This window comes from Gekko japonicus, unplaced genomic scaffold, assembly GCF_001447785.1.
Source record: "Gekko japonicus isolate JY-2015 unplaced genomic scaffold, Gekko_japonicus_V1.1 scaffold898, whole genome shotgun sequence".
Classification (NCBI taxonomy): Eukaryota; Metazoa; Chordata; class Lepidosauria; order Squamata; family Gekkonidae; genus Gekko; species Gekko japonicus.
Genome location: NW_015160238.1, coordinates 169,766 through 190,691, shown reverse-complemented (window position 1 = coordinate 190,691; position 20,926 = coordinate 169,766). Strand labels below are relative to the sequence as shown.

The 20,926-nt window shown below is 39.8% G+C and overlaps 1 protein-coding gene across 1 annotated transcript in view; it reads right to left on the bottom strand.

Annotated features, from left to right (window-relative positions):
* The window catches only part of ZMYND8 (zinc finger, MYND-type containing 8), a 105,040-nt gene extending 85,259 nt beyond the window's left edge, over nucleotides 1-19,781 (bottom strand). Inside the window, exons 1-2 of the mRNA XM_015413097.1 lie at nucleotides 19,720-19,781; nucleotides 7,528-7,598 (exon numbers count right to left, since the gene is read on the bottom strand). Coding sequence (XP_015268583.1) covers nucleotides 7,528-7,598; nucleotides 19,720-19,739 — 91 coding nt within the window. The 5' untranslated portion in view covers nucleotides 19,740-19,781. The remainder of the gene's footprint in view (nucleotides 1-7,527; nucleotides 7,599-19,719) is intronic.
* Nucleotides 19,782-20,926: the final 1,145 nt, after the last annotated feature.

The window sequence follows — 20,926 nt, the reverse complement described above, 5'->3', positions numbered from 1 at the left end:
CTATCTACCAGCGTATCTAAAACACGCGTAATGTCCACTACCCTCGCACCAGGCAGGCAACTCACCATACGGTCAGTATGCAGGTTCACCACCCAGCTGTCTACCTGCCTAAGGATCGAATCACCAACTACCAAGAACCCCCCTCCCACCCTGCCCAGGGATGGTTCCTTGGTGCGAAAGGATACCCGCTCACCAGGTGGGGAAGAGGTCCCTTCTGAGGGCACATTCCCGTTATCGTCAGCACGGTCCCCCAACCCCCTGCTGGCATTCTGGCTTCATAATTCTTTTAAAATAAGTAATTATAATCCCCCTTTTAAACCCCTTTGTATTTATGTGGTTTTTCCTGTCAAAGTCAACTTACCTTATGGGGAAGACAAAGGGCCTTGGCTTTCTGGCTCTTCTTGGGCTTCTTACAGAGCCCCTTGTCTAAGAGCCACAGGCAAAGAGTCCTTTAGCTCGCCCTTTGGCTCATGCCTCTGGCAAGGTGCTTTCTTAAATACTGAATTACAGTCAATCACAGTCAAACAATGCCCATTTCTCTCCCTCTCTCAAGCAGCCAGGACTCTGCAACAACTCTAATCGCTTTCACACACTCCCAAACACACAATATCCTCCCACACAATATCCTCAGCTGAATCCCCTCAGCTGAAAGCAAGTCAAAAAACACTCACCCCTCTAGCAACTCTGGCTCCTAAGAACATAAGAACATAAGAGATGCCAATGTTGGATCAGGCCAAAGGCCCATCAGTGGGCAGATAGTCATACATGTGACACTACGTGCAAAGCACTGGATAGCCCCCAACCCCCTGCTGGCATTCTGGCTTCATAATTCTTTTAAAATAAGTAAATATAATCCCCCTTTTAAAACCCTTTGTATTTATGTGGTTTTTCTTGAAGAAGTCAACTTACCTTACGGGGAAGACAAAGAGCCTAGGGCCTTGGCTTTCTGGCTCTTCTTGGGCTTCTTACAGAGCCCCTAGTCTAAGAGTCCCTAGGCTAAGAGGCACAGGCAAAGAGCCCTTTAAGCTCGCCCTTTGGCTCATGCCAGAGGCTCATGCCTCTGACCATGGAGTGCCCACGAGTTCTTGTATTGTGAGAGAGGGAGAAAAGTACCTCTTTCTCTACCTGCTCTTTCCCATGCATAATCTTATAAACCTGCTCCTGCTCAGAGCTCAGCTGGGTCTGCCTAGAATACTGTGAGCATTTCTGGTCATCACACCTCAGAAAGGATATTATAGCATTGGAAAAAGTGCAGAAGACAGCAACTAGAATGATAAAAGGGTTGGAACACTTTCCCTATGAAGAAAGGTTAAAGTGCTTGGGGCTCTTCAGCTTGGAGAAATGTCAACTGAGAGGTGACAGGATAGAGTTTACAAGAGTATACATGGGATAGAGCAGGTAGAAAAAGAAGTACTTTTCTCCCTTTCTCACAATACAAGAACAACTGGGCAATCAATGAAGCTGATGAACAGTCGGGTTAGAATGGATAAAAGGAAGTATTTCTTCACCCAAAGTATGATTAACACATGGAATTCACTCCCACAGGAGGTGGTGGCAGCTACAAGCATGGACGGCTTCAAGAGGGAATTGGATAAACATATGGAACAGAGGTCCATCCGTGGCTATTAGCCACAAGGTATAGATAGGAACTCTCCGTCTGGGGCAAGTGATGCTCTGTATTCTTAGTGCTTGGGGGTGGGGGCAACAGTGGGAGGGCTTCTAGTGTCCTGGCCCCACTGGTGGATCTCCTGACAGCATCTGGTATTTTTGGGCCACTGTGTGACAGAGTGTTAGACTGGATGGGTGATTGGCTTGATCCAACATTGGCTTCTCTTATGATTTTATGTTCTTATGTTCTTAATAAAAATGTCATCCACGCAACCTAGTAACAGGTAAATTTGTCAATAAGTGTTCAGGGTCCTCCTGATTCAGTTTACAGGGTAAACTTCAGGGATAATTCTCAGTGGTCACTTCTACCTTATGGAATGGAAGGTGGCCTGAGGAAGTTAAGAAGGATTCCACACTTCTGCAGAATGTGCAAAACAAAAATGTCCAAAAGGGCATTTTTGGAAAAGATCAGAACTGTACTAGAATGAACAACCCAGGAGAACATCTATATAATTGAATAGTCCACTGCACTGATTATTGTAGGTATCACCTGTTTTTAGTGGATTGTCTTCATCTTGTAATCCACTTTCTCTATGATTTAGTTTACCTGCCTTGGTTTGAATTATTCACTGGCTGTCTTATGCTGTTTGCTTCCATTGTTCATATCTATTAAATTCATTTGTATCCTGTCTTTCTCCCCAATGGGGACCCAAAGCAGCTGACATTATTTTCTTCTCCTCCATTTTATCCTCACAGTAATGCTGTGCGGTAGCCTAAGATGAGAGAGTGTGACTGGCCCAAGGTGACCCAGTGAGCTTCCATGGAACAAGTGGGGATTTGAATCTGGATCTCCCAGATACAAACCCAACACTCTTAACCACTATACCACAAGCTATACTTTTTTGCACCAGCTGTAAAGTCCCATGTAAAATAACGGTCTCATGTATCAGAATGCCTCTCCTGAAATGTTCTGCCAGGACAGCTTCTCCCATCTGAGGAAAGGCTTCTGAAGGTGCCACCATGCAGATGGGGAAAGTGGCAGCTACCCATACATGTGTATTCCCTGTTGGAGCCCTCACCTTGTAGAATGGCCAGAGGCCAGAAGGGCTCCAACACTGATCACTGCACAGATTGTGTAAAACAGATTTGTTCAGAAGGGCACTTTTATGCAGGAAATAGGGCTGTAGTATAATGGGATGATTCAGGAAGATCCAGTTTGGTGCAGTGGTTAAGTGTGCGGATTCTAATTTGGGAGAACTGGGTTTGATTCCCCACTCCTCCACTACAGCTGCTGAATGACCTTGGGAAAGCCATAGTTCTGGCAAAGCTGTTCTCTCAAGGAAAGTTCTGGAAAGAGCTCTCTCAGCCCCACCTACCTCACAGGGTGTCTGTTGTGGGGAAGGGAAGGGAAAGGAGTTTGTAAGCTGCTCTGAGACTCCGAGTGAAGGGCAGGGTATAAATCCAATATCTTCTTCTTCTTTATAAAAGGAACAGGATTGTACTCTAGTGTTTACTACATGTTTATCCTTCTCTTACTGCATTGTCCTCTGCTTTTTAAACTACATTTTCTTCACTGTTTATGATATATTATGCATAATACATATAAAGTAAATAACTAAAGTATTAATGACAGAAATGAAATGCTACTTGCTTTAATTTTGCTAGACATTTAACCACACCTTGAATACCTAAATAGTCTGCATGTAGAAAACCACAAATAGCCCTTTTGTATCAAGAAAAATACAAATAATACACAGGCAGGCAACCATCAGAAAGTCAGTAAGTATCAGTTTTACAATAATCAAGTACTTTACTAGCATTTTGTTTACAATGAAACTTCAAAAGTCACAGCCTACAATATATTTCGTGATGAAGAAGTTTCAAAACAACAAAATTCAGGGAAATCTATATTTTTATATGCCTACAGCAATAACCCTCAAAGCACTGCTGATAAAAAGTTAGCATATCATGAGTCTGAGAAGCTGTCAGTTTAAATTTCACCTAACCCTCTAACAAAGTGGTTCTAACCAATCATTCTTTCTAACCAAATCAACTACCCCTTCACCCCAACCAAATAACAACATGTACCCAGCAGGGCTGTTGTAAATAAGATTAAGATGAGACAGTTCACACAACACCATACATGAGACAGTGCTACAAGATCATACCTGGGGCTCACACACGCCCCCTGCCAATATGCTCCACTTCAATAAGTTACTCCCTCACATAATTTGTCATGCTGTACTTCAGTTACTTAATTAGGATGCAAGTCATACTTTGTTGTCACATCTAAGCCAATAAAGTACAGTTAGTACTTGCCCTCCAAACCAGGATGACAAATCAGTTTCAATCTGTGTCCAGACTGGTTTACTGATTCATCAGAATTTTAGAATATTCTACCTTTCTATTTAAAAATAAATACTGAAAACAGCTTACAATAATAAAATCCATACAAGTCAGTTACAATAAAAAAAATCCATTAAAAACTTACAGAGAAAATTTAAGTTAAAAAGGCAATCCAGAATTTTAAAAACGTTCCAGCTGACACCAGAAGGCCTCTAGAGAAGGGACTGTCCACAGTACAAGAGGAAATGAGTTTTGATGTAATGGTAAATTATGGCTTGCACAAAACAGGAAGTAATGTAACAAAGTCACAATATGGTATGTGGAGAAAGTTTTAGGTCCCCTTCTTTCTTCCAAAAAAGCTAGTGTTACTTTAAAACGAATCAACAGTACAATGTCCAAGATTAAAATCAATAGTTATAGTCCAATATAAAATTCCTGTTCTCTGTGCCAAGGATGAACATGGCATATGGGACAAGACTGAAAACAACTTAATACCGCAATCTACTTTGTGCACTGCCAGTCACCGAGCTGTAATTCCCCAGTGCTGACTAAGCCAAGGAGTCAGTCTGGCTGGATAGGACCTTGTAGGATGCCTTCTCCTCCCACACAGAGGCATACAAGAGCCATTACCTCCATTACCTTTAATACCATTACAAGCTGGGTGTTGTGAGGGGGAATGGGACAAGATTGTTAAAAATTGGGAATTCACTCCTTAGTCTAACAAAGCAAGACTGCTGAGTTCCAAGCATGTCATTCAGCCCTATCTAAATCTACAGGGCAACTGCCCTACTGCACGTGCTTGCAGAAGTCTGAGGCTAAGTATACGTGAAAGTATTCATCCAGTCCTGAACCCTAGCAAGGGGGTATTTTTAACCCAGTCCTCTGTTTGCGGCTCAGGAGAGTGTGCGGGAGGGGAGAGACATACCCTTATGCAGCGGGGGGGGGGTGTTCTTGAGCAGCCCCCCCTTTCCCTCTTTTTTTAAAGTGTACCACTGCAGTGGGAAGGTAACAGTGTTCCATGCGCCTTAGTGTTTAGTCATGCTGGCCACATGACCATGGAAACGTCTTCAGACAGCGCTGGCTCTTCGGCTTTGAAACGGAGATGAGCACCGCAACCCTAGAGTCGGATTCGACTGGCTTTCGAGCAAGGGAACCTTTACCTTTAACATTTATCAAGGCTATGTTCCAAATGGTTTATGAGAATGAAGTGGTAGGTGTGGGAGCTGGGGTTTTATGGAACAGAGTGGCAACACCTAATAGGTGTTCTGGGAGGGAGGGTTAGGATAAGAAGAGCGAGAGCAAATGGGCAGAGCGGTTTTATACGAATACGAGACCTTCAGGTAGCTCAGGCTGGTAGCATGTCAGGATTTACATTTTTATTTATTAATTTTTTGTCCAATCCTTCCTCCAAATAGTTCATGATATTACACACTGCTCTTCCATTTTCCATTTTACCCTCACAATATCCCTGTGATGTAGGTTAGGCTTGGGGTAAGTGACTGTTCCAAGGTCATCCACTGAAGTTCAGGGCAAGTGGAGATCTGCACCTGGGTCTTCCCAAGCCAAGCTCAACAGTGGGTTGAGACAAATAAAATTAATTTCAATAGAGATAAGTGCAAAGTCTTACACTTAGGTACAAAAAATCAAAGGCACAGATATAGAATGGGAGGGACTTGGCTTGACAGATGCACATGTGAAAGGGATCTAGGTGTTCTGGTTGCTCACAAACTAAACATGAGCCTGCAGTGCAATGTGACTGCGAAGAAAGCTAATGCAATCTTAGGATGCATTAACAGAAGCATTGTGTCCCGATCAAGGGAGGTGGTAGTTCCACTATTCAGCTATGGTCAGGCCTCACCTGGAGTACTGTGTCCAGTTTTGGGCACCACATTTTAGGAAGCATGTTGACAAGCTGGAGCATGTCCAGAAGAGGGCAACCAGGATGGTGAGAGGGTTGGAATCCAAGTCTTATGAGGAAAGGCTGAAAGAGTTGGGTATGTTTAGCCTGGGAAAAAGAAGGCTTAGAGGGGACATGATTGCAATCTTCAAGTATTTGAAGGGCTGTCATGTAGAAGATGGAGCGGATCTATTTTCTCTTGCTCCGGATCTAATGGGTGGAAATTATAAGGGAGTCGTTACCGGCTAAATATCAGGAGAAACTTGCTAACTGTAAGAGTGGTTGAGCAGTGGAACAGACCGCCTCGGGAGGTGGTGGATGTTCCTTTGCTGGACGTTTTCAAGCGGAGGCTGGACGACCATCTTTCGGATATGCTCCTGCAGAGTGCAGGGGGTTGGACTAGATGATCAGCAAGGACCCTTCCAACTCTAACATTCTATGATTCTATGATCACAACACAAAGCCCCTCTCAGGATGGGAAAAGTGAAGGTCAAAGGCAGAAACATCCCAGAAAATCAGAACAAAGCCCTGACTTGGATAGCCTAGACCAGCTGAGTCTTCTTAGATCTCAGAAGCTAAGCAGGGTTGGGCCCGGTCAGTATTTCGATTGAAAGACTGCCAAAAAATACCAGGTTCACTATGCAGAGGCAGGCAAGTGGAATACTACCTCTGAATGTCTCTTGCCTGAAAACACTATAGGCAGGGGTCCTTTTGTAGAAAAAGAGGTGCAGGGGCTCATTAGCATAACTCATTAGCATATGCCACACCCCCTGACATCACTGGAAGTGTATCAGAAGGCAACACCCACCCCTCAGGCTCCACTGGACTGTTTTGGATTGCTAGTTATTGGGGGGGGGAAGAATGTGCAGATCTGTCTTCGCAGAGGAGGGAGAGCTTGTACCTGAATAAAACTTGGTCTTAAAGGTGCCATTGGACTGTTTTGGACTGGGTGGGCTCTGCAACTTATCTACCTGCTTCTTGCTCTGACTGAGGGCTGCTGGCAGCAGGGGGTGGGGCTTGCTGTATGTGCCCACCCCCTGGGCTCTTTGCTGCCGGGAGCTCAGCTCCTGTGCGCTCCTGCAGGAAATGACCCCTGACTATAGGTCAACGTAAGTTGGCTGTGACTTGACAGCAAAAAAATAATAATCAGAACAGAAGACTGAAGAAAGGGCTATAGAGAACTAAGCTTAAATTGTAAGGGCAAGAAAATTGTGCTGGGTATGGAAGAAGATGGGAAGTCAATGTACAATGACAGATAAATTCTTCTGACAGCAGAGTTCTAACAGAAGTGACAGAACTGAGATGACAAAGAAATATTGGTGAGAAGAAACAGTCGACAAAACAGGATATGAACGCATGAACCAGAGGTTTAAGTGAAAAGATGGGAAAGAAAGGCTTGGTTTTTGAAACTCTGGAAGCAACATTTATCCATAATATGCAGGAAATAAAGGAATCAAAGATAAAATGAGGCTACCATACAAGGAGGAACTCAAAGAACGTAATCTAAGTAACAATTGCATCATAGTATTAACTAAAATTGAAGCATAAGTTGCTAAAATTTCCATGGAATTTTACTGTGAATTTTCACAACCATCTTCATGCACTTCATGAAATAAAATATGCTTAAAATGCTTGTTGCCTCTTGCACTGTAAATGACAATAATACGGTCACTCACCTTTGGATCGAGTGGAGATATCCATCCCTTCCACCACCTCCTGCTCTGCTTTTATTTCTTCTTCAGCCAAGCTATGAGAGTAAAGAGATATTCAGAACTTTATTCTCACTTTTTATTTTTACATACTGCAGCATAAAAGTGGCAGAGAAGCAGGGGCGTATTTAGCAGCGGCCCGATCCACATTTTTAAAAAATGATACAGTAATAGTGTCACAATTTTAAACAATGAAATTAGAAATTTCATCCAACCACTAAGACTGGAGTACATACAAACAGACCTCATTCTAATGTCTGGAATAGCACTTCCTACACATACCCAGGGTTTGATGCAGTGGAGACAGAAAGTGAAATGGCAGGGGGGGATAGTTATTGGCTTCAAGTGATGCTGAAGTCCCCTTATGATTGGTCTCATGAATATGTACAACCCTGAACATTAGCAAGAACTTTTGAGAACTGATTAAAACTGTATTCTTTGGTTTGTTTCAGTTGCATTGTTCAGGCAAACTGTGTTTGGTACTTGGATTATTCACTTCATTTGTTTTCTACCTTTCTTTCTGAGACTCAAAGAAGACAGAGCAGTAACTTGGATACAATACCTATGAACTTGTTCCATTTTTTTACACTACCCCACATAGAAAGCTGCAAGTCTAAAACATTCAGTCCAAGAAAGGTGGCAGAAAGCAGAAAAGAAAAAAGGGTGCCTGTATGTGTGTGGCTAGTTTTTTTTAATTTTTTTAAAGTATATCTTCTATTCTTCTATACTTCTATAATGTAACATTCAAAGTTACAACTGTGGTTTCTGGCTCCTATTCTGATCTGAAAACAATTTTTAAGAACAGGACCAACATAATTGGTTTCATTTGATTCTAATTATAAAGAATTGTCTCCACAGAAAAGAACTGCCTAGATGAATACTAGATCAAAATGAAGTTTGGCAAGTCTGAATTCACACACCTCCCATGGAAGCAAGAATTTTAAAATTTATTTATTAACAACCTAAAACCACTGTACAAATATGTTTTAAGACATAGAACTATAAGCCAATCCCAAAACACAAACTAAAGTTATAATACAATCTACATTGATCTCATTTCCAGATCAGCAAACCTTATGTAACAGGCCTAACTTGAAAAATGAATGTTGATTGGGTTAGGGATCAAAAAGCACCTATGAGCAACAGTGCATCAGAACAAGGTCATCTAGTCCGGTGTTATCTTACTAAAAGCAGCCAGCCAGTTGTCTCTGGGAAAAACGCTATGAAGATGATAGAAATAGAAATCTTTTCAAGCATCTGGCAATCAGAGGTATACGGCTTATGAAATAGGGTTACCAGGCAGGAAGGTTGCGGGGGGGGGGGATAGCATCATGGGAGAATTTTAAAAAGTACACTCATGTACTCACCAGAAGTTGATACAGGGAGTGACAAGGTTTGCTTTAGGAATCACTAGTAACTCTATGGTAAAACTACAATGTTTACAGCAATTACAAGAGTTGCCCGTCTCACTTTCTGTATCAATTTCTGGTAAGTACATGAAGCTGCTTCTCCCCCCCTTTATTCCCCCCCACACACACCCCTCTTGGAACAGCAACAGACAATTGGAGCTGAGGTTCCCTGCCCCCACCAAGGCCTTGGCAGCCTTATTATGAACATGTCAGTTCCATTTTTAAAGACCACAGCCATTCATTTTTTAAAATTATTTTATAATGATTATTGTTATTTATTTATTTTATTGGATTTATATCCCACCTTCCCCGCAAGCAGGCTGAGGGTGGGTCAAAACAGTTAAAATACCAAGATAGTAATACATCCAATACAAATCATAAAAATTTAAAATTTCTAAAGTCAACAACAGATGACAAAAGTCTAAATTTCCAGTTACCAAAGGTGCCTCCAGTGCTGGGCCTATGTTGACAAGAATAGCACTCACTCACCAAAAAGTGTGTACTGTGTGAAGGTCTCCCTTCATCAATCCTAGAACCACCAGTTTCATTAGATAATTCTGGGAGCTAGGTATTTTTGAGACTTGATCTCTATTCTTCTTTCTGCATTGTTCAAAAAAATGACAGCCCTATAACATGTCTCTCCTTCCTCATTTTCCCCTAACTAAAATACCCCAGCTGTTTGATGCCTGCCTCATAAGAAAGATCTCCTGATTATTTTAGTAGTTCTTTTATGTATCTTCTCTAGACCTACCCAAACCTACCTGAGATCAAAACAGCACACAATATTCTAAATATACTGCATCACAGATTACAGTAAATGCCATCCATTTCCTATATGGAACTACTAGCTGGTATAAATGTTGTAAAACCAGCATTCTCAAAAGTATTTTTTTTTTATTGTCCTGGTTATCAACTGATTCCTTAACACAATCCTAGCAAATTGGATTAAATTGCTTATAGTTAAAGCAGTAAATGGCTTGGAACCAGTGTTCCCTCTAAGCTGAGTTAGTGTGAGCCAGCTCACAGTGTTTTAGCCTCCAGCACACACATTTTTGTCTTAGCTTGGGAAGGATGGCTCCAGAGCAAAATAATGTATGCAGTAGCCAAATCCCTTGCTCACAACTGTAATGCCAGTAGTTCACAAAGTAGAATTTTTGCTCACCATATTCCACAGTTTAGAGGAAGCATTGCTTTGAACTTGTATATTTACAGTGCAATCCTAACAACACTTCCCTAGGAGTAAGCCCCACTATACAGAACTGACTAGGAGTCTGAGTAGACCTGCTTAGGGTGGCAATGTTAAGGATTAACTCCACCCTAATGAATATGCCTAGCTGTTAAGATTATCATCAGAAGGTAAAGGTAAAGTTTTCCCTTGCTCAAAAGCTAGTCAAATCCGACTCTAGGGGGCAGTGCTCATCTCCCTTTCCAAGCTGAAGATCCAGCACTGTCCGAAGACTTCTCCGTGGTCATGTGGCCAGCATGACTAAATGCCAAGGCACACAGAATGCTGTTACCTTCCCACTGAAGCAGTATTTATTTATCTACTTGCAATTTCTTGCTTTCGAACTGCTAGGTTGGCAGGAGCTAGGGCCAGAGACAGGAGCTCACTCCCTCACACGGCTTTTAACAGTTTGATTTTAACTACAACCATTATTATATTTTTAATCACTGATTACTTAAATTGCCAATAATTCTGTAAGACTCTGTGTTCTCCTGATAGTATTGTACTCAATCTATTTTTGTGAAACACCTTAAGGTACTCAGGTACAACACTGTCTTCTAAAAAAGGCATCCTAAATAAATAATAAATGGCCATAACTATCAGCAGATATATTAAGATGATCTGTCCCAACATGCATATTTTTGCACATATACTAAATCTTACTTTGGATCTAGTGATAAATCTCCACTGAGAAAATATGTCCCTCAGCAGAATGGGGCTCCTGCCCGGCTCAAAATGATCCCCCAAATGGTGTTCCTAGAGGACAGGTGACTCCCCAGGAACATCATGGGGGAAGGGAACTGGCAAAAATCACAAACACACACACACTCCTCTGTAAACAGAAACGGTTTGCAAGTCCAAGCCCTCATCTGCTACTGTTGCTCAATCTCCCAGAGTTTGTTTTGGAGCCCCTTATGGTCTTCTGGGTATTTTACTGTCTGGAGCCAACTTGACATTGCTAACTTGACATTCTCAGTCTTCACTCTTAGCTATAGAATACAATCAATTCCATATTAGATGCCTGAGGAAACATATTAGTTACTCCCTCCCTCTTCTTGCTTTTAAGTAGCTGGTGATCCATTACATAGGTCCTTATGAGCCATTCCACACCACAATATTTTCTGGATCCTATCTAAAACATTTCTAGACAGCCTTAATCATAAAATATTAGTTTATCAAGTCTTACATTCACAAACAAATCTCTACCTTCCCTGATTTCTAATATTTCCTTTCCCCCATACTCTCCTTCGTCAATTACCACAAAACAGAAGATTTCTAAGATTAATTCAAGAAGGTCAGGGATAAATGCAAGAACATGACACATCCTTCACATGCCTTTGGTATGCATTAAAGACAGTATCTCCCAATATTTCTCATGATTCCATGACTAAACAACCATTATCCAGATACACATTTACCATTTGTCCCAATGGTTTTGCAATTGGAAAGCTAAAATATGCCCACATTTGTAATTCTGGTAAGCAATATTGAGCAAGTACTGGTTTACCACTCATGGAATGGTTACAAGACATGCAGGATATATGCTTAAATTAATAATATGTACACATTATTTACTTTTATCAGTGTTAACCCTTCCCAGATTCTAAAGCTCAAATCCAACATATGCCACATGGAGCTTCATAAGAACACATAGTTCATAGATGATAAGGGGGAAGACCTGCTTGGGCATGTGGAGCTGGTTTGCAGCCATCACCTAAAGGTCCTGAAAGATTTAAGAATAAAAGAACACTCAGAACATTTTGAGATGTCAGGAAAAAGCCATGAAGTGTGACTACACTACTGTAAAAAAGCTTTGGTTTTCATTGTTTGAACAACTGCAGCACTGATAGTCAGACTGATGCTAATGGATGGGGAAATAGGCGAATCTACATTCTCTCAATTTACAGTGGGCTTAGGATAACCCTTTTTAAAAAAAGAATTGAGGTTCTCTTAAATCTGCACCCTCCATCTCTTGTTTTCAAGCTGTTTAAACACAATAGCCTATGTAATCATACCAGCAGCTTTTCCCCTCATAAAAGATTTAAAGGGACAATAATTCAAAGGAAACACTTCCCAAAGAGCAGCAATTCAGTAAATTAGCAATGCCATCTCTCTCTTTTCTTCTCTTTCAAAGTCCTCTTTAATAAAAAAGAACAACTAGGCATAAGGGGAAATGTAATCAGAATGCAAATATGAGACAAAAACACAGCCAACTGAGGGGTCAGCATTAATCATTCCTACCATTTTGACCACCTATTTGTTCCGCTCATTTTGGTAATCTGATATTTGTTCCATTACAATGTGCATCTAATAATATACTGGTGTGGATCTACCTACCATTAATAATAGTGATCTATTTCAAATACTGTAGAATATTCATCTTGTTTTTTCTGAGGATGGTTCCTATTTTCTTGAGAAAACAGACTAAAGAAAGGTTCTATAAGGAAACTAACTAGAATGAAATCTTAGCTACCTGCATTTTAATAGAATTTATATTCATCACTGAGATCAATTACCTCTGTATTTGTCAAGTTCAGTAGCACGCCCACATTCAAGGAAGCCCCAAATGTATAAACAGATGGCTTTGTATATACTGTTTTAATTCATATGACAATGAAGCTTTGGGAATGGAGATTCTCTTTTATACAGGAAAATGGGGAGGTGAGAGCTAGTTATAAATGAGTACAAACTGGCCAAAATGTTTACAGTGTATCTACCTTTGTCATTATTTTCTTAAACCTTATACCTCATTAGTCTTCTTACAGTATTAAAACATTCTTTTAAAAAACTATACAAATAAAATACTTGATATACTTGACATTCTCAAAGGAAACCCATTTCTTTCCTTTAATATTAATCTCAAAAATGTATAAATGTAGAAGCTTCTATACATTCTCACCCTAGACAAATCAATCAAAAGTTGTAGATGAACTACTGCACCTTGACATTTAACCAGGAAATATGATATGGAAAACTACCTAGAAGATACCTTACATACACAGTATTCTCAGTTTTATTATGGAAATTACTACATTAACTTAATCCCAAGAGCCATGCATTTCTGGAAGCTATTTTTCTGTAATTAAAAACAATGTTTAACATCATAAACACTAAAATTCAGTTTTATCGTGAATATAATTACTACTTCTTCTGTCATGTGAGTAGCAAGCATAAAATAACATTTCCAGAAACTGCATATAATAAAAAACTGGAGATAGTATTTTGCATGCCACAACTGAATAAATAGCATCTCTGTATAAGCACTCACCTATAACAGTCTCTTACTCATCGGTAGCTATGCTATTTATGCAGGATTCTTAAAATGGCGTCTGGCAGCACTGCATTGCCTCATTCCTATACTGTAGCTAAAATGGAAGCAATTTATTCAATAAACTGTGTCCCTTGGTTTAAACAGCAGTACTGTTTTCAAAGCAATCATCTAAGTAGCAGAAAAAATGTTCAGATGACACACTGATATCTGACAACCTAATGTTTAACTAAAATGCACAAGACAGGGAGCTTTGTGAAGTCACAGGTTACTAAGGAAATCCTTCCATTTTAGATGCAGTCTTCATTTCGAATATGCAAGGACTGATGTTCTTTCTCCAGCTCCCCTGTAAAAAGTCTAATGTGCATCAAGATTAAATATAACATTAGTTACCTATGTGTCCATGGCAAATTTAGAATGGCATCCATTATTTTCTTAAAAGGTCAATTTTCACATCTGCACAAGAGAGCTAAAATTTGTCAGTAACTGTATAGCTAATGATTCTTACAGCAGTAGCAGCTCTACCCTATGCATTTAGGCATACCTAAGCCCATTGATTTCAACAGGCCTGAGTATGCCTAACTCTGCATAGGATCAGGCAATGTCACCAGATTATGGAAGTACGGCTGAGGAAACATCTTGCTTGAAACCAATACTGTGCTAGTGTTGTCAGTATTATCTCAAAACAAAGCTTATTATCATATTTAAAATCATAATAGATGCATAAACGCTATGGGCCCTGGGAAAAAATTATTAGTACTGAAGGGGAAAACAAATATGATTTGTAGCAAAGTATATCAAACTCAATTCATATGTAACAAATTCTATAAAAAAGAAAAAAGCAGAACTGCAGTTTCCATCAGCAATAGATTTTCAAAGCCCAAACTGATGGCCTAGTGAACATATGATGCATTGGTAGATTAAGAATTTGGTATGAGCACAGCTCGCAGAATGCCAAGACGCCAGCTGGGCTGCTTTAGCTTGATACTCTTAGCTCAATGGAATACAGGGCATAGCTGGCATTGAGACTTATTACTGTTGATCTGATGACTACAAGTAGCACCTGTCTTAAGAGAGAGTGAAATTTGCTTTATATCTTGCCAGGAGTAAAACAAACATGGCTACTTTACCAAAGGAGGGAGGAGGTGAGTAGGATTAAATGGGGGGGGGGGAGAGATTACGTGAGAAAAGCCAGATGAAGTACATCTACACAGAAGCTAAATTTAAGAATGATAATCTTTGTGCTTGAAAGATAGGAATCCATTTTTATAAGGTTCTTCCACTGTCAACAGAACCTAAGAGACAGAAAAGGAGATTCCTTTTGGAGTATTTTACATATTGTGCCCTTTCCCTTTTTGCACTAGTGTTAAAGACCGTCGATAAACTACAGAAAAATCACCAATTTTTCCTTAATTCTGTTTGGCTCCCAACTAAGACCTGTTTGTCTAGACAGAATGAAAGGCATGTGGCTTTGAAAAAGATACAGGTTTCATTGTATTGTCTAATCCAAATACACTTTTTTATTATTCTACATTTTCTACAGAGATAATTACAAAAATGACTGAATGGTAGTCTAGAGTATTATGAAGGACTGTTTTCATTTTGGCCAATCTAAGTAAATCCCTAGTAGTCCAAAATTTAAAAAGGAATTATGCTATCAATCTTCTCTGCATCAAAAACAACAGTTGTTTTCTGCCAAAGGAATATATCTCAGCTTGCCTCCTGCAAACCCTGTTCAAATGCAAAATTAGCTAGAACCAGTGGGCAAGAGGAATTGTGTCCCCCACTCCCACCCCCACCCCAACCGTGTCTGTTGTTTAAACAAGACATACATCCCATCTGGTTTAAAACAGGAGATACAAAAACACACTGTGTTCCTCTGCATGCCATCCATAAAACTGACTGATATCATACCTTGTGAAAGCATCAAAAATACATGGAAATCATCAGCTTGGTTGATTTTGCCTTATTTAGAGGGAACAAAGATGGGAGAAATTTCCAGAAGGCCTCTCTCAGCCTTGCTACAGTATTTGTCAATCTTTAACCTATCCTCTGCTCCTATTGGCTCAGGCTCTCGACAGAGCGGTATGATTGGGCTGATCTGGGAAACAACACTGCTGTCTCTCCTTGCCTCAGACATCTTGCTGCAATGCAGACATTTATACATTTTGTGAACTATGAAAAAATTAGCATTTGAGCAATTTTAAAGGGTGAACTTTAGGGAACTTATGATACTGTGTTTCATTATGTGCACAAGGGCAACCCGTACACACATGCTTCCGCCTGTCAGCAGGACTTTTGGAGGTTCAAATCTGAGACATATCTTTCTTCAACAAAATCCAGGGGAGCCATTTTAACTCAAGCATTCAGAGTACAGCTCGTTTTCTACTGCTTCTTCATAAGACAATATTGTGCACTGTTAAGATTCCACGCCCCTCTGCTAATAAGCAATAAAATGCAGCAAGAAAAATATATCTGAGCCCATATGTCACCTTAAGAACTAAAACATATTCCTCAGCTTCAGAGTCACTTGCACATGCTACAGAGTCCTCAAATAGCATAAAAACCTGATAATGAACTTCAGCTCCTTTAGAAACTGTGTTGGGGGGTGTTCTGAAGTAGACATTTAAATGGTATATACACTGGGGTTTTCTTGCTTTGAAACCAATGAGAGAACTTGGTAAGGTTGAAACCAAAGTAAAAGGGATATTACAACAGTGTATCATGCCTATCTAGTCATGGCTAAATATTATATCTTTAAAAATTGCATTGCATTATGAAATGGACTACTACAAAGCTGTATACATACTGAATGTATAGCAGAGTATCTGTAATACTGTGAGAAAGTGTCCCCTGAAAAGCTGCTTACTGAGACATGCATACAAATGTCTCACTTCTAGTTTATTTTTAAAGCACATGTTATTCTAAAGTAGTTCTTACCCAAATTTCATGCTGGATGATACATCACAGATAACAAAAGCATAGGGTTATTGAGGGATAACTTTGTTACCATGTAGCAAGATTACATTGCTGAGAACTAGCATGTTCATCACACTTCAAAAGCCTGAGGAAAGTCTGAATTGAGCTTTAACCTGCAAATGCATTAATTAAGGGGTCTAGGAACAGAGTAAGCAGAAATATATTTTCAGAGGAAAACAGGAAGTATACATTTCAAACATGGTTTAAGATTGGCTGGAGAAAAACTACAAATTCAGATGGCACTGTTTATAAGCACAGGATTTTGAAGATACATTTTTAAAAAATCATTTTCACTTAGCTAGCCACTCACAAATATTCCTTTGTTGGATTAATGCTACCCTGTTAAAAGCAAAAGATTGAGAACTATTTAAAATTATCAGAGAATAACAGACAAGTTTACTTACCAAGTGTTCAAGCAACCATCTCATTTTCCCCAGTAAATATGATACAACAAGCTGGCAGATTTGGGATTTGACCAAAAGGAAAATTTTGAAATAATTACGTAGCATCATGCCAAAAACCAGAAAAGCCCAAAAAGGAAAAAAAAAATGAAATGTAATACTCTCATGAACCACACATGATTTTTTTAATCAGTCCACCTCAGAGAAATGAGCCTGCTACATTGCAAAAGGGGGTGGGGGGAGAAGCACAGAGTAAAAAGTCCATTAGTTTTATTTGTAGTACAGAAAAGAAGGAAGGAAACAGTTCAAAATCATGTTGTCTTTAAGTAGGAAAAGCAGTGAAACAGATACATAGCTACACCTGATGGTTTCAGACCTAGACCTAAAACTGCTCTAAATCCTATAATTTAAAAAGTCCTTTTTAAGGAGACAGAATGTTGGCTCTACATTGTCCTCCAGAAAAACACACACTTCATCTAATGATCCTGTAAGAAAAAAGTTAAACATCCATTTTTAATCAAGGTAAAACTGTACAAAAAAACATGATGCAACAGCACTCCACCACTTAGGCCCAGTATCTACAATTTGCCCTTGACACCCCTTACTGAGGTCTAGGTAGCTAAAAATCCCATATTCTATCAGGGATAACTTAGCTGAGCTCTTCTTTTCACTGTTTGAAAAGGTAAACTTGCCTGTTCTGCTGTCTGCCATTATCCCTGCTTGTCTCCCTGTAGGGCAGTTAAATGCATCTGCTCCCTAGCTTCCATTTTCTCTTCAGCAGGCATGTGACACAACAGACAATAGTGCAGGCAAACTGCTCAGACACAGAAAGCTGCTTTGGAATAACAGTATCTTGACAAACTCTAAAATCCACCATCCTCTAGTGAAGAAGTATGTATGCAAAGGCTTTGCCAGTCTGTAAAATAAAGCTATGGCTAATGGCTACTAAACCATGTGACCCAAGAAAGCAAATTTAAACATTTTCAACTTAATAAAGTGCTGTGGGGTGAGTTTTGCTCGGCAGATCACAGAGAATCACACTGTTAAACCACAACTCATAGGTTTTAGAGAAAAAAACATGTAAAAAAGTAAAGCTTACCTCTGTGGATGCATTGTTAACACAGTGTTATGTCAATACTTATAAAACATGGAGGACAGGCTCTCAGTACTCAGACAGAAAGGGCTTGGCACTTCAGCTTGATGATCTGTCTTCCTAATAAAAGCTAATCCTGGATTGGCTAGTTTGGAAAATCTGAATGTAAAGCTTCAGGGGATTGGCTGAAACACTTCCTGAGCGATTATCTTTGTGCAGCTCTGGCAAGCAGGAGCCATCCTGTGCACAGAGAAGACAGGCTAAACTAGGCCTGTTTCAGCAAAAGAAACTTAAAAAGAGAACCACACACACAGAAATTCCTTGTAGAAATCAGATTTCTACAGAGACCAAAGTGATTGCTAAGTGCCAGGCTAAATAAAGCATTGCTCCAGCGACATTTTCTGCCTCTGCTTGAGGTTTGTTAAACCTGCAGATTTCCCCAGGCCACAGAAGCTGTTTTTTTTCTACAGAGAAGGCAAACATTCTGAAATACGCAGTGAAAGCCACCCTTGGTAAAGGCAGAAAAAGCGTTTTGAAACAAAAACATGCACAAGGTACACGATTAAACATATGCTAAAAAGATCAAAGATAACCTCAGCAGTTCATCTGTTATATAACACACACACAGAGGGAGAGCTTTAAAAATATGATTCTTCCATACACATTAACAAGATTGCCGGGAGCAGCACAAACACAGAGTTTGGAACTTTACCAAAATTGTTGCAGTACGTGATGTATGTTGGATAATAAGGCAGAAGGCTGGTTTCCTAATCATTAGCAATGCCCCTTACCTAATTAAATGTGGAGGCTACAGAAAATAGCTACATTTTTTCAGTACAGTGCTAGATGCTGCTTTTACAAACTGCCCTTCCTTCATCCCTAAGGCCTTCTAAAGCTGTCAGTTAAACAAAAATCTGACTTGCCTATTAGTCTGCTGCAGCTGCAGCTTCCTGTCCATTAACCCTCTCATATACAGGCCTTTTTTAAGATACAGGCCCTGTGAAGAGTTGAATTTCAGTGTGTGGAAAAATACCAGAGCTGCTATCAGATCAGGGAGGAACAATGGAACTGCAGCATGAACTTAGCAACATTTTACATAACATTCTTATTGGAATTAGGTTGCTAATGAAAAAACAGTAATTTTTAAACGATAAGGAGTCATTTTAGAGTTCAAGTCCATCTGGTTGAATATGAAACCAATTCTTATCCACTCTAGGAAAGAAAATGAGTCTTTGTTCTTCTCTAAAACACAGTACATTTCAGAATGTCACCACAGACTGAGCTGTAGGAAATGTTTCTATGATCACAAAAGGGGGGGGGGGAAGGTTCCAGGTGACAAATTTCAAAGAACGCAGGCCTTCCTTAACTCATTGTTAATATTTGCATAGATCACTTTGTGTATTCACAAGACCAAAAACAAAAAATCCGGACCCTAGTTACCCATGCAAATAACTATGTAACATTATATATGAAACAAGAACGACATATTAACAGAATGTGATCAGCCTTCTATGTGAAGAAACTGAGCAAAGCTGGAAAGTGGGTGTTGTCTGAAGGCACACAGTTAAAAAATCAAGATCTAAATGCAAACTTCAGTTAATATATTGAAACAACCAATTATCTTTACAATGCTAATTTGGGGGTTTACATAAATAAAGAGAATATATAAACAAGCAACAGTCTGGCAGCCAAATTAATCTTAACTGGCCTTCTAACCGGCACTGCTTCTTTAATAAGCTAGTAAAATCACCAAGCTCAAGAGTAAATGATATAAGGCAACAAACCTTTCAATTTTGGACTTCATTTGAGTCACACGTGTGTAATCCAATGCAAAGAAATAATCCCAGGCTGCTGTGTCTCATGCTGTGGTCATGTCTTCCTGAGATAACAATCATCTTCACACTTCACAGGAAAACTCCCATGCTACTGAAAAGTTGTGCTTTGCATGGCAAAGCTGTTTTTCAGGCTGAACCAGTGGATTAAGTGCAATGCTCATACAATTATACAGTTACAGATAGCTCTAGCTACATTTTTCAAGACATACAGCAGTAAGAGATTACCTCCTTTATTCCATTTTAGAAATGTAACAGGGATCCCACACTTTCATACAGGAAAAATGCTAAGAGCAGTGAGAGAAACCTGGAAATGGTAGGCATATTAAAACCCTTTGGTGCAGGTTTCGCTCCTTGTCAAAGGCAGCATTTACCTCACTATACAAAAATCTGTGATGCAATTCCGTATGCAAAGAGGAATAACCAAGCGTTATTTACAAATGACATTATTCAGCAGCAGAAACCACTGAATAGTTAAAAGTAGACTAAGCATTTGAGCTGAATTCTGATCATTCTTTGTTTCAAAAGCTTTTTAGAGCAGTCTGTAAAAGACAGAGCTTGGCAGTCATACAATATGACTTCTAACATGCTATCTCTTCTGTGTTAAATATTTAGCAAAGACATATTTGAAGGAATATGCTCACCTCCAAATATTTTTCAAAATATGCATTTCTACAGAAGTCAACATTCCCAATGCAACCCAATTAACACTTAGTTAATCTCAAATTAATATTTAATAAACTAGTAAAATCATCCCTTCAGATTAACAGTTAGCAATGTACACAAATATTTTGATTGCAGTCTACATTCGCCACTATTAGAAATACTAATTAAAATCTCTGCTACCAATAAAGTCACTGAAAAGATGTGGGCAACCCATCTTTTTACACCTCTTTGAAAACTTTATTTATTCAACATGCCTTGATAGTTAATATGTTGGTATTAAATATAGGGTTGTCAAGTCAAAAAAAACTCACCGGCGAGGGAGCCTCGCCGGGCTCCGGGAGCTGTCCCCGGATGCGCGCATGTGCACGCCGCCGCGGCATCACCGGAAGTGACGCACGACATCGACCACATTGGGGGCGTGGCCCGGATCCTCGTAGGGAAAACCATAGTTTTCCCTCCAACGATCCAGGCCACGCCCCCAACGTAATTAACG